Raw genomic sequence first — 13,203 nt, forward strand, 5'->3', positions numbered from 1 at the left:
CCTCTTTATCCGGCTCTTCCTTAAAGGCTCCCATCCCTTCTCCCCTACCCTATTTCAGTGTTTTCCACCTGGTGTCAGCTCCAACCTCAGTCTCCGCTCTGCTCTCTTCTTTACTTACCTGTCTGCCCCGGGGCTTGGGCCATGGAGAGCAGGACTGGGGGGGGGGGGGGAAGGGAGGGCGGGAGACAGAAGGAAAGGGAGACAGAAGTGGGCGTGGACGCCGACATAAAGGCAGGCCCCTGGCTCGGGGATACACGGGGATTTAATAACCACTTTATTCCATGCACTAGGGACTCGGGAAGGGGCTGGGGCTGGGCCGGGGGCAGAGAGGGTACAATCCTAGACGCAAGGGGGACAGGGAAAAGGGACAGGAACCAGGGAAATATATATTTATATAGATACTCTAATATAGACCACATCTCACCCGCGCGCTGCGCCCGCGCGCCCCTCCGCCCTCCCCAACACCTGCTCGCCCCGACGCCCGGGTCCCTCTGCTGCCCTCGGGCTGGAGTCTCTACCTCACCCCCAGCCCCCACCCCCACCCCACCCCCCCAAGCTCAGGGCCAAGGTCTCCAGAAAGCGGGTGGCGGGGGCGGCGGGGCCTTGGGCGCCCCGTCTTGTCTGTGCGGCGGCGGCGGCGGCAGCAGTCCGGTGAGGGGCGCCGGCACGCCGGGATCCCCGGCGCGGGGCGAGCAGGGGGACGGGGACCAGGCGCAGCGCGGGCTACGGGGGCCCTGGTGCACTGGGGGGCGCTGGTGCAGCGCGGGGCCGGGCGCCGGGGCGGCGGGGTCCAGCGGAGGGCGAGGCGCTTGGGGCCTCGGATCTACCGGCTCCGGCCGGGGCGGCTTGGGGCGCAGGTAGCCGTGCAGCGCGGAGAAGAGCTGGGCGCGGGCGGCCGGGCTGGCGTCGTGCGCGAAGGCCGCCAGGCGAAGCAGGCACTCGCGGAAGCCGGACAAGTAGCAGCTGGCGAGCGCCTCGGCGTCCTGAGCTGGGGACCGGGGAACCCCTGGAGCCGCGGCGGCGGGTGCGGCCGGCGGGAGGACCGGCGGGCAGGGCGGGGGCCCCGCAGGGGTGAGGGGAGGGGCGGGGCGCAGAGATACCGAGGCCCGACAGCCGCACAGACAGAGACAGGAAGCCAGATGGACGGACAGAGGGAGCAAAATGAGGGAGACACAGAGACAGACACGCGCGGGCGTTATTAACCTCGCCTCGGAGCAGACCTACCACTCCCCAAGCCCCCCCGTCCATCGCACGGTCCGCCCCAGCTACCCCGGCCCGGGCCTCCGGGACCCCCCCGCCCGCCCTCCGCGGCGCCACCCCCCCGCGCTGTACCCGGGGGCTCCACCCGGCTCGGCTCCCTCAAGTAGCCCACGGCGAACTCCAGTATCTCTGCTTTCTCCAGCTTCGGGTTGCGGAGGTTCTACAGACGGGAGGGGGGTTGGGCGCAGAGACAGAAAGGGGTGGGGAGAGAGGGGGGAAGTGGCAGGGGGAAGAAGGGAGGGGGGGATGCGGGAGCTGGGGGTGCCCCCCGATCGCGTGCGCGCGCTGCGCACGGAGCGCGCCACCAAACGCGGAGTTGGCGATGACCAAGAATGGTCCTGGGAAAACCTGGAGACCACACCGTCCAACCCGAGGGGATGAAACCAGACCCCACAGTGTGAGGAGGGGGGTTTGAAAACCGGCAACCCCCGGGCCTGAAGTTAACCACCCTGCAGGCCGTTCTGAGGGGGGCGCGGGGAAGAGGAGGAGGGAGCATTTACAGACCCAGACGTGGGAACGCTGACCGACCCTGGGAGTGAAATTTACAGAGCCCCGTGTGAAACTTACAGACCCGAGGGGCGGCCCTGACGATCGCGTTCTGAGGGCGACAGGGGGCTCTGGGATGGGATTCCAAGGGCGGGACTCGGGTCAGGATGCCTGGGGGCCTGGGTCGCCAATGCAGCATGTGTCCCCCACCCCCGTAGGAAAGCCATGGGACGCGAGGACCCGGGTGCTGGGGGCCGTCCGGGGCCGGCAGAAGGACTGACCTGGTCCCGGGTCCGCTCCAGCAGCAGCAGCCTCAGCTCTTCCAGGCTGCGGTTGATGCGGTCCCGGCGCCGCTTCTCCACCAGCGGCTTCAGCATCTGCGACCAGCAGGAAAGGAAGAGCGGGCCGACCGGACCGGGGCTCAGCGCGGCCGCGCCGGCCTTCGGGTCCCGCGGCTGGGATAGTCCCGCCTCCGCCCCCACCGGAGCCTAAGGCCGGGCCCCTCGGGGATCCCTCTCCGCTCCCCCTCCCGACGCCCCTAGGGTCAATCAATGCCTGTAGCTCGCCTCCTCTTTCCCGGGTCTCGTCTCGTCCTCCCTCCTCCCCTCTCTGTGTCTCTCCTTCTCTTTTCTCTCTACGTCTCCGCCTGGTGCAGTCTCTGTCTCAGTGGAGAACTTTGGGGGCCCCTCTTTGCGCCCAGACACGTGGGCCGCAAGGTGCGGGCTCTGAGTTGGCGGCCCTGAGTGTAGAAAGGGGGATAACCAGCGCAACTGCGCCTCCTATTCCCCCTCTAACGCATCTATGCAGTCACCTTTCTCCACTGGTTCTAAAATCTTCCGCCAGGTTTCAGGCCTCTGGAACCAGTGCCTTCGGGCCTTGTCTATAAGGCTGCCCTGGGCCAACTCTGGGCACGCGTGGAGCAAGTGCCTACCCCCTCGGCTTTTTGTTGCCATCCATCTCTGTGCTCCCCTGGCTTATTGAACTCTGACTCCGGCCCCTCCCACACCCTCCAAGCCGCAAGGTGCCAAACCCCATTACCCAAACCCAAGACCTCTACTTCTGCACCCCAGCAGCTCCTGCTCTGACCTGACCCCTTCATCAGACGTCGAAGCCTCCTTCCCAGCTCTTTGCTCCTTGGGTCCCCCCACGCATCTCTCCCCTCTTCCAACTCAGCGCCCTCTCCGGGGTCTCAGGGACGCTGTCCCCTGACCAGACCAGGGGCCTCTGCTCCCTCCTCTCCCGCCTCTCACCTTGGGGCCGTCCCTATTCTCCGCTCGATCCCGAGTGACCATCGCTCCTCCGGACACTGGTGTGGACCGAGCCCCTGCCCGCCTTGTGCCTTATATCTCGCCGGCCCCTGGGTTGGGGGGGGGGGGGGGTTGGTCCCGGACCCGCCCCTTTCGGCACCGAATCCCGCCCGGCGCTACCCCGGGCACGAGGCTCCCGGAAAGGGGAGGAGCGCAAGGGAGAGGAGAAGGCGTGGAACTGCCTGGGAGTGTGGGAAATGAGAGGCCAGTGGAGCACCGGCCGGTTTGAGGCCCTTATGGCTGTATAATGAGGCGGAACCCAGCTGAAGGGAGGAGGTTATTAGGGAGAGAGGGAGTTGAAGTGATTTGGGACAGGACTTAGGAATGTTCAGAGTCCACCCCCCTCCACTACCACCTCCACCACCACCACCAGTCGCAGCTTTCTTAGGAGCTCACGGTTCCCCCCACCGACTCTGAAATAAAAGTTAGCACCCCTCAGCCTCCCAGTCTGGATCATATGCACCTTTCCCCAAAATTCACCTCCTAATTGGGTAAGGGTGTCATCTGAATGTGCTGGGTGAAATCTAATTCAACTGAGGCTCTGTCTGTCCGGAGGTGAACAAGCCCATTGGCTCCATCTAAGTGAATCTTCTTCTATTCCCCCAACACTGCGCGCACTGGTCTAGGCTGGGGTGGTTCATACTGACATATGCACCAGATGCCCAGCTTAGCTCTCCAGGATCTAGTGGAAAAGACGATGTGACATCAAGTCGCCAGTATAGAAGCAGAGTGAATTAGGTGCTGGGGAAAGGGTCATACTGACGGGTGGCTGCACGGGGGAGTAGGGGGACGGGCCCTCAGGGAAGAGGAAGCAAGGCTTTGAAGCCTGGGCAGGACGTGGGGACATCTCCCCACGTAGAAGTATTTGGTTTTTTTTGTTTGTTTGTTGTTGTTGTTGTTGTTGTTGATTGAAGTATTTGATTCAAAACTAATTCTAGAAGATTCAGGCCAATGGCTTCCAGGACACCTGACACCAGTAGAGCTCCGGCAACTTGCTCCTGGGGACCCCTCCCGCCCACAGTGGGGCAAGGGGCCGGCAGTCTTCCTAAAGGGACAAGAAAGAGATACGAAAAATGATCAACACCCACCTCAAGCCAAGAACATGACCCTCTGCAGAATGATGCGTGAACACCTGGAGGCTTCAGAATAAAGTATGAGTAGATAAAATCAGAGATTTCACGGAACAACCAGACTGCCCGGGACAAGGACACAGGGAGACAAGTTTGCAGACTGCGACGGAAGATAAGCTGCCGAGTCCCAGCTGATGAGGCCCTCAGAGCCCTCCCAGGGCCTCTCCACACCTTGAGGAGATTTTTGTTGTGGTGGTGGTTGTGGTTGTTTTCACGGAGCCCTCCTTGCCAAAGCCTGAGCCTGGAGAGACATAGACTTTGGGGTGGGTGCTCCCATTTGGGATCAGGGCCGCCAGCACATCCCACCTCCCCCTACCTGAGCCAAATGGGAGCGCAGATGTGTGGCCCCAACAGCCCCCCGGCCCCCCTCCTTGGGAACCTGCGCTCGGGCTGAGTTTTTCTCACCTGCACGCGAGGCTTGGGGCCCCGGGCTGTTCGCACCCGGGTGTGGGGCCGCCCCTGGCCATATGGGGCGACTTTATGGCCGGGTGGCCGGATCCGGGCGGGAGGAAGAATGGCCTGGCGCTCCACCCACGTCAGCTCCTGGGAGCACTCCTTTGCTGAGCCCTGGGCCTATACCTTCTGCTGGACCAGTGTCCTCAAGCTCAGGTAGGGCCACCAAGAAGACAGTTACTACTTGCATTGGTGGTTCAGTGGTAGAATTCTCGCCTGCCACGCGGGAGGCCCGGGTTCGATTCCCGGCCAATGCACTGACTTACTCCTTTTTTTCCCCCCCCCCCTTGCCCCCAAATGGGAGAAGTCTGATGAAGTGTCAGAGAAGCATCTCCGTCCAACATTCGTAGCAAATATTAATCCTCAACTTTTTTACCCTGTGGCAGAGTTGGAGGCTCTGGATCCAGATCCGGATTCCCACATGCTCCCACTCCTGTCCTCCCACCCAGGGTTGCTCCTGCTGCCTTCCACACCCTTCCCTCTACGCCTCACCCCCCCACCCATCCTCCCGTCCCTGAACCTCCGCAGGCTTGACCCTGAGAAAGGCCACGCAGCTCGGATCCCTACCCCGGGGGGCCTCCCACCCTCCGCGGGGGCGGGGCGGGGCCCTCCTGGCCATTTCTCCTCCTCGCTCCGTCTATCCTAGTTACTATCCTCCCCGAAGCGCGCCTGCTTTTTCTAATCCGCGGGTCGCGGCCTTCCTGTGCGCCCGGCCGCCCCTGGGCGTCTCGGCAACGTCCGCGCGGCCGGGCTGGCGGTGCACCTGCGCGCGCTCGCCTCTAGCTCCCTCTCCCGCCCGCGCCACTCGGCTCCCGCGCGCCCCGGTCGCTCGCTGATCTCTCGTCGTCTCTCCGGGTCTCTGTCGCCTTCCGACACTCTGCGCTCCCACGCTCCTGCCAGGCCCCCTGGGAGGCTCGCTCACACCTCCTGGCCCCCGCCACCTCCCCGCCCGCCCCTTCCCGGCCGCTTTGATCCCGCACGCGTCGGGCCGGCGGGCGGCCGGGTCGCCCCCGCCAGCTGCCGCGGCCACTTGTGAGCGGGTAATGGGGGCGGGAGCGACCCCCAACCCCCCCCACACACACACACAAACACACCCCGGCTTGCCGCGCTGCTGCCCGCTGGGCTCCTGCGGCCCGGAGCTCTGGTTCGCTGAGACGGGGTCTCTCCCTGGAGCTCGCCCTGGGCCTGCTCCGTCTCTGGTTTCTGCCTTCTGTCTCTTACAGCCTGTTTCCTGGGGGTTTCCTATCTCTGGGTTGTGTCCGTTACCAGGGAATCCTCTCTTCACTGCTGGCAAGGCGAGAGTGACTTCCAGAAGGAAACTGGGCAACAATCTGGGCATCTGTCTGTCCTATTACTCACTCACTGAGGGTGCACTGGCTCAGGGCTCTCCTGAAGCTACACGATGGGGGGAGAGGAGACCAGAAAGTAACTAAGGAAGCAGAAAATCATATAACATGGTTATAAGGTTGAGGGAGAGAGGTGGTACAACCAGACAGGGCAGTGGCTTGAGAGCACAGTGCTATGTTATTCCGGGTGGCCAGAGGTAGCTTCAATGAAGTGGTGCTATTTCAGCCCAGGCAGACGAAAGACACAGATGACAGGTACAGCAAGTGCAAAGGCTCTGAGGCAGGAATGGACTTTGCTGGTGGGAGCTAGAGAGTGAGTGCTGGTGAGAACCAATGTCCTTGAGACGGAAGATTTGGAGTGCTGCAGAGATAAAAGGGAGAGGCAGGCATGTCCTCATCACACAGGGCTTTGCAAGCTCAGCAAGGACTTTGGATTGTACTCTTATGTGCAATGGGAAGCAAGCAGAGGGTTTTAATCCGTGAGGTCATGTTCACTGGCTTCTGTTTAAATGACTGCTTTGGTTGCTATGTGAAGAATGGAAGCAGAGAGAGCATTTGGGTTGCTGGAGCAGCATTCTAGGCAAGACATGGGTGGTGGCCTGTGAGGCAGAAACAGTGGAGACAGAAGTGAATGGGTTTCTTCTCCGTTTTTGGCTTAAGTAACTGGCTGGATGATGGTGATGCCTTTTACTGAGTTGGGAAATGCCAGGAATGTGGAGCTATGGGAAAATTTTGGAGAGAGGGACCAAACATTACACTTCAGCTTTAGGCAGGGTAGTTGAAATCCCCTTGGTTATCCAAGTAGGCCAGGGATATATAAATTTGGGGGTCAGAGCTGGAGGGTAAATGTGGGGCAGTCCCTGGGAGATAGGTGGCTTTAATGCTATGAGACAAAGGCACCCAGGGAGAGATGGTGGAGAGAAGAGAGGGGCTGGGCAAGGAGCGCTGCCCCCCCCCCACCTCCCCAACACTTAGAGGCCAGGCTGAGGAGGAGAAATTGGCAAAGGAATCCAGAATGACCAGGAAGGTAGCAGAAAAGCCAGAGGAGTTCAGGCTTCAAAAAGGGAGCCAGTGTCCCTGGGACAAGCATTCGGGAAACCAGGAACAGCAAGTATATGAAGGAGGGAGGCACCAGTTCTAGCTAAGCGGCTGGGGGGTCAAGTCAGGACAAGAGAGCTAAGTGAGCATCAGTTTAGCATCTTGGACATCATGGATGACCTGGGAGGAGAGGTGACTGGGTGCAGTCCCACCAGGATGGGTTGACAGAGGAATGACAGTGAAGGCATGCAGACAGCAGCTGTAGATATCTCCAGCAAGTTCTGCCACAAATGGTGAGCAGAACAGTGTGTGGTGGGGAGGGGTACTGGCCATCCGGGAGGCTAAAGGAGGGGGGTGGGGAGGGGGGCAGGGGCAGGGCAGTAGACTGCAGGGCCAGAAATCAGCCTCAGGTAGTAGGAAGACTCCTCACCCACAGGGAGATGAGGGGAGATAGAGGGTGTGGATCAGTTGGGGTGCAGGAAATGATGAGACAGTTTCTTCTGGTTGCTCTCATGTCCTCAAAGAAGAGTCCAGCTCACTGCAGGTCGTTTGAGGAGAAGGAAGGTGTGAAACGATCATTTTGGAGAGAAGGAAAAGCCTTGGAGGCTAGAAGAGTAGGATTTCTAGGCAGGTTGAGAATCCATCTAGATGTGGGATCAAAAGTTTCAAGTGCAGAGGCCAATTCACCATGAAGCTAATTAAGTTTATGCTTCAGGAACCACCCCCGCCACCCCCCACCCCCCATCCCCACCTCAGGCTTCCCCAGGCTCCTGGGAGGGCCCTAGCAGATGCATTCATGTGGCCATGTGCTTCTGTAAAATTTGCAAAAGTAAGAGTTTTTAACTGTAAATGGTAAAGACTGCTGTCTCTCCACTCTGCTTGCCTGTCACTCCCTCCCTCTGTGGCTATTCTGGGATCCAGCTATGGGACAGGTGAGTCAGAGAGACATACAATTTACTGTGTTGTGGGATATGTTAAGTGGGTCCATGTAGAGTGGGTTAGGAACGGCTTCCAGAAAGCTCCCACCACCTGTGTTCATCACCAGGCCCTGGTGATGTGCTGTGAAGGTGCAAAGCCAGAGGGCACACATGATATGCATGTATCCAGTGGCTCTTGTCACCTGAAGTACGTGGACAGTGGAGGAGAAGCAAGACTTGAAATTGAACCAGTAGCTAGTCTGAGGAAGGTATGATAGCAATGTGCAGGCGGCTCACTAACACAAATAAGTTGTTCTGGACTTTGTGACATCTGTGGCATTGGTCAGCATTTTCAATTTGTCAGTTGTTGCGATCTCTCCTTGCACCCTGAGTATTACTTTGGTACCCACTTTTGTATGATTTCCTTGAAAAGCCTTCCTGCTAAATGATATACATTTCAGGCCCCCCAAATCTGAGACCTGTTGTCCTGGCTGCACTATTTCTCCAGCTGTCGCTCCTGCACACAGATATGTGGCCGAGAGCAGATGGCCAGTGTTTCTGAGGGTTTGGGGTGGGGGTCTCCATGTGGGTGGCAGGCTTCCGATGGCCTGGGCCTGGGTGCAGGTCCCCTGCACATGGTGTGCATATGGGTGTCTGGGCCTCCAGTCTCTTCCTAGCCAGTGGCCATCTCATCGGAGACCGCATCTGGGCCTGGGGGAGGGGAGCTCGTGTCCCACACGTGCTGGGCCCCTAGGGAGGCAGGAGGCACGGCAGGAACGGAAGGGAGACAGCACAGCTGGTGGAGTGTCTGAGCTTCCCCTCCCCCGCTGAGCCGTCTCCCCGGCCTGGGTTCCAAGGCTCAGCATCTCCCTCTTTGTTCTTCAAAGGGGAGGCTGGCTTCCTGGGACCCCCTGGGTCCCAAGGTAGGGGGAGTTCCTGGAGGGAGGGTTGGGTCCTGGGGCTTTGGGGGTTGGGAAGTAGGAGGACCAGGCCCCTAGGGGCTAAGGGAAGAATCAGGATAGAAGACCCCAAACAGTCCAAAACAAAACAGGATAATCCCGGATCCTGATGGGCCAGATGTTCTTGTAGGAGAAACAGTCACAGGAACATTATGCAAACCTTATTCCTCAGATGGTGGTTAAGTGCTTTGGAGAAAAGCAAGCAAAGGAGTGGAGAGTGGGGATTGTCATTTCAGAGAGGGTATGATCAGAGAAGGACTCAATGAGAAAGTGAAATTTAAGAGGAAAGAGGGGAAGAGCACCCCAGGCAGAGACCAGCTGGCAGGAAAGTCTTGAAGGGAGGACATGCCTAGCTTGTCAGAGGACCAGATGGCGGCATAGGAAACGGTTGGCATGGCCACAGTGAAGGTAGTGATGGAGTTGACATCAGAGAGATTGGGGAGGAGGGGGGTTGCTGATCACCTAGGACCTTCTAGGCTGTTCCAAGGACTTTGTCAGGATTCACCCATTTCTGAGTGAGATGAGAGCCCATTGGAGGTCTCTTCCCCACCCCCACTCCAGCCACAACTAGCCTTTTTGTTTTGTTCTGTTCCTGGCACTTTTCATTTTTATAGAATTTCAAACCTTTAGAAAAGTCCAAGAGTTTTTTACATTTGCCCCATTTGCTTCGTCACTTCTTTCCAAATACAGTATGAGTAGAAAACATTTGCTTTCGAAACCATCTGGAAGTAAATTGGAGCCATCAGGCCCTTTTGCCCCTAGTTACCTCGGTGTGTAATTCTGAAGAACGAGGACATCCTTAACACAATAGGACAGTTCCCAGTTTCGAGATGTTAAAATTAATATAATGCCATATTCCATCCCCTGGCCCACATTCAAATATCAGGGTTTCAGTGATGTCCTTATAGCTCTTCTGTCCTGATCCCAGAGCCAACCCAGGATCACACGATTGCGTTTCCTTGTTATGCCTCTTCCATCTCATTGAATCCGGAAGAATCTTCATTGTTGATCTTCACAGTTTGGAAGAGCTCAGGACCATTATTTTGCAGAGTGTCCTTCCGTTTGGTCTGTCAGATGTTTCTTCATGGTTAGAATCAAGTTATTCAGATTATACCTTCTTGGCAGGAACATCACCATGGATGCCAGAGCCTTCTCAAGTCTTCCACATCACGTCTGAAGACACATGTAGGTTTGTCTCAACACCGAGATGCTGACTTTGGTCACGTGGTTAGGTGGCGTTGGCCAGGGCTGTCCACTGTAAAGTTATCATCCCCTCCCCCAGGAATAATTAATATGTAATTTGTCAGAAGATACGTTGAGACTTTTTGCTACTTATAGCTCCATTAACGTTCACTCACTGCTCGAGTATTCATTGGTGGTTTCTCTAACTCTATATTTATTAGGTGGCAGTTTACTGTAAAAAGAGCTGTTCCCTTCCTTCTCGTTTTATTTATTCATACTGTTAGGAACTCTGGAGTCTTACCTGATTTAAGGAATTATCATCCATCACAATCACTCCTTATTTTAAGCCCCAAATTGTCCCAGATTAAACCAACAGGAGCACCTTTCGCTATAATCCCTAGCTGTTATGTTGTTGTTGTTGCTTTATAGATATCCAATATTCTTTGAAAATTTCTTAACTTTCTTGCAACAAAATGTTCCAAAACTGTCTTATAATTCCCTAACTGCAGCCCTGGAATCAGCCTTTTTTCCTAGGAGCCCTGGTTCATTTTAGAGGAGAATGGTCTTTAGTAACCACGATCTGGGCACTTGATGTACTTATTGCTATTTGTGTATCATACGTTCCAGGCTAGGAATATATATATGAATATATAGAGGAAATATATATATAGGAAATATACACAAAATTTACTTCCTAAGCTAGGAAATAAACATAGATGTATATATCCTTATGTTTATGTATGTATGTTTATATGTTACTATAACATACATTTATTTCTATATCTACACACATTGAAAACCATGAATTCCTATCAACATGCCACGGGAAGATGGTGAAGAGACGAATGACAGAACCTGGTTCATGTTTTAAAAGGATCACTACGCCCAGTATGTTCCCAGCAGACTGTAAAGGAACAAGGAACAAGAAAGGAAGCAAAGAAATAATTTAGTGGCTATTGTAAGAATCTCGGTGAGAGATGTGTGTGGCTTGGACCGGGGTGTTATGGTGACGTGGTGATTTTAACATCTTTTAAATAAGAAACTGCTGACTGCTTCAATGCAGCGTGTGTGTGAGGAAGAGAGACTCGGGGACTATCCTAAGGCTTTTAGTCTGACCTACTGAAGAAATGGAATTTTCTTTCCTTTACTGAGATAGAGAGACTACAGGTGAAAGAAGCCAGGAGTTGGTCTGGCCATTTTGTTTGTGATCAGATATCACAAACAGAAATGATATTAGATATCCAAGTGGGAATGATAAGTAGATGGTAGTATATATGCATCTGTAATTCAGGGAAGAGTTGTGGGGCTGAAGATGAACATATTGGATGTGTTAATATATTATTAGTTGATACGTAAAGAGATCGTTAAGGGAGTGAGTACAGATAGAGAAGAGGTTGGGAAGCTGAACCCTGGGCACTCTCTGACATTTAGAGATCAGAAGGTGATCAACCAGCAAAGGAGTCTGTGCATGAGCTGCTGATGATGTTGAAGGAGTATCAGAGGCCTTAGGGTGTCCCAGAGGGCAGGTGAAGAGAGCCTTTCTAAGGGGAGAGTAAGCACCTGTAAGTAGTGATCGATGGATTTAGCAACACATAGGCATTTGGTAACCTTAGCAAGAGCATCTTTGGTGGATGGGGTAGGGGAGGCACCTGATTAGAGAGGGTTCAGAGGAGAATGGGAAGATGGAATTGGGGGAGAGTGGGTATATTATACCAGGTTTTGCAGAAGAGGGGAACAGAGAGACAGAGTGGTAGCTGAAGGGGGATTGTGTAGTTTCAGGAGAGCTTCTGGTGTCCTGCTAATCGGGATGCCTTTGGGTATGTGTGCGGGCTGGTGGAAGTGATCCAAGTAGAGAGGAAAAGTGTGACGGTGCAATGTCCTTGAGCCCCTGTGGGGCAGGGAATGGGAGCTCTAGGAAGCTTAGGGGTGGGCCTGGGTGCCTGGGTTAGGTGATGGAAGGCTCACCCACACCCCTGAGGGGGAAGGACCGGAGTGGAACCACAAACAGGTAGGCAGCCAGGTAGGTAGGCAGGTGCGACTGTGGGTATCGAGGGGACATCTATCCAGAAAGCCTTATTTTCTCAGTTGACACAGGGAATGAGACTGAGGGAGGAAGGATGGACTCATGGTCTAGGGTGAAAGGAGAAGGGATGAAACAGTCAAAGGGAGACTTGCGGGGAGGTAAAGGGAATGCAATACGATGGCCCAGTAGCACCGAGAACACACACACACACACACCCCCAGTCGGTTGAAGACAAGAAGTCAAATTAGTGGTGAGGTGCCTTTTTCAGGCACAGCCGTAAGAGGAGGTGCACACCGGCGCGTGGGGCCCGCAAAGGGGCGCTGAAGGGCTGGTAGCGGGGGCGGGGCGGGGGGAGGTTCCGAGGAACGGGCGGCGTCCTCCTCCCCGGGGGGAAGGCAGCACTAGGAAAACAAATAGCTTTCTCCTCCGCACGCATTCCCAAAAGTACACACGCTGTGAGCAGGATTCGAACCTGCGCGGGGAGACCCCATTGGATTTCGAGTCCAACGCCTTAACCACTCGGCCATCACAGCCGCGTGCGGCTTGGGGCCTGCGCCACTATAGCTGCCTATCAACGGGCCCGCCTCCCGCCGACCCCGCCCCTCCGCCCGGGACGGCTGTGCGCGTGCGCCGCGGCCCGCACTTCCCCCTGCAACCGCCCGCGCCTCCCCTGCCGGGGCCGCGGTGCTCCCGCCCCCCCTCCGCGCGCACCGCCCCGGCACGGCCCCGGCAAAATGAGCCCGAGCCCCGGGCCCCACGCCCTCGAACGCGGGATGCCCGCGTCACCCCGGTTCCTGGAAGCAAAGTGGGGTGTCAGGCTCCGGATTCACGCTAAAAGTGCGCGGAGCGGCAGCTCAAAGTGGGATCAGCTGGGGAAGAATAAGAATCTTCCGGAAGGCGCTGGCCACCCACAGGCTCTGGAGAGGGTTGGAAGCGCGGTGCTCTCGCAGCAATAATATACTGCTTCTTACGGAACCAGGCACCGCTGGGATTCGAACCCAGGATCTCCTGTTTACTAGACAGGCGCTTTAACCAGCTAAGCCACGGCGCCGGCGGAAGGCGCTTTGCCTCTGGAGGTAGATGAGCTATCGGAGTACTCGGG

At 56.5% G+C, this 13,203-nt stretch overlaps 1 protein-coding gene and 3 non-coding genes across 8 annotated transcripts; 1 reads left to right on the forward strand and 3 right to left on the reverse strand.

Moving 5' to 3' along the window:
• Nucleotides 1-557: 557 nt before the first annotated feature.
• On the reverse strand, nt 558-6,013 carry HES7 (hes family bHLH transcription factor 7). Of its 5 annotated transcripts, none has more exons than XM_038536797.1 (6): nt 5,731-6,013; nt 3,534-4,098; nt 2,997-3,103; nt 2,028-2,123; nt 1,333-1,420; nt 558-1,006 (listed from the first exon to the last, which is right to left on the reverse strand). In XM_038536797.1, exons 3-6 carry the CDS (start codon nt 3,036-3,038, stop codon nt 558-560), a joined length of 675 nt encoding a protein of 224 aa, XP_038392725.1. In that variant the 5' UTR covers nt 3,039-3,103; nt 3,534-4,098; nt 5,731-6,013. The 5 variants fall into 5 exon arrangements, with proteins under 5 accessions (XP_038392725.1, XP_038392726.1, XP_038392724.1 ...); XM_038536798.1 differs by lacking the exon at nt 5,731-6,013 and adding an exon at nt 5,204-5,371 and having other exon boundaries at nt 3,534-3,735; XM_038536796.1 differs by lacking the exon at nt 5,731-6,013 and adding an exon at nt 4,589-5,371.
• On the forward strand, nt 4,823-4,893 carry TRNAG-GCC. The gene has a single exon. It is a non-coding gene; the product is annotated as a tRNA-Gly (tRNA).
• Nucleotides 6,014-12,552: 6,539 nt separating the features above from the next.
• On the reverse strand, nt 12,553-12,634 carry TRNAS-CGA. Its single transcript has one exon. It is a non-coding gene; the product is annotated as a tRNA-Ser (tRNA).
• A 444-nt stretch (nt 12,635-13,078) lies between these two features.
• Nucleotides 13,079-13,152, reverse strand: TRNAT-AGU. The gene has a single exon. It is a non-coding gene; the product is annotated as a tRNA-Thr (tRNA).
• Nucleotides 13,153-13,203: the final 51 nt, after the last annotated feature.

Source organism: Canis lupus, chromosome 5 (genome assembly GCF_011100685.1).
Source record: "Canis lupus familiaris isolate Mischka breed German Shepherd chromosome 5, alternate assembly UU_Cfam_GSD_1.0, whole genome shotgun sequence".
Classification (NCBI taxonomy): domain Eukaryota; kingdom Metazoa; phylum Chordata; class Mammalia; order Carnivora; family Canidae; genus Canis; species Canis lupus.

Coding starts and splice junctions, on each gene's coding strand:
- HES7 (XM_038536797.1), bottom strand. CDS start 3,038: ATGGTCACTCGGGATCGAGCGGAGAATAGGGACGGCCCCAAG. Junction 2,124..2,996: donor AGAATAGGGACGGCCCCAAG/GTGAGAGGCGGG, acceptor TGCTGGTCGCAG/ATGCTGAAGCCGCTGGTGGA. Junction 1,421..2,027: donor TGGAGCGGACCCGGGACCAG/GTCAGTCCTTCT, acceptor TCCCGTCTGTAG/AACCTCCGCAACCCGAAGCT.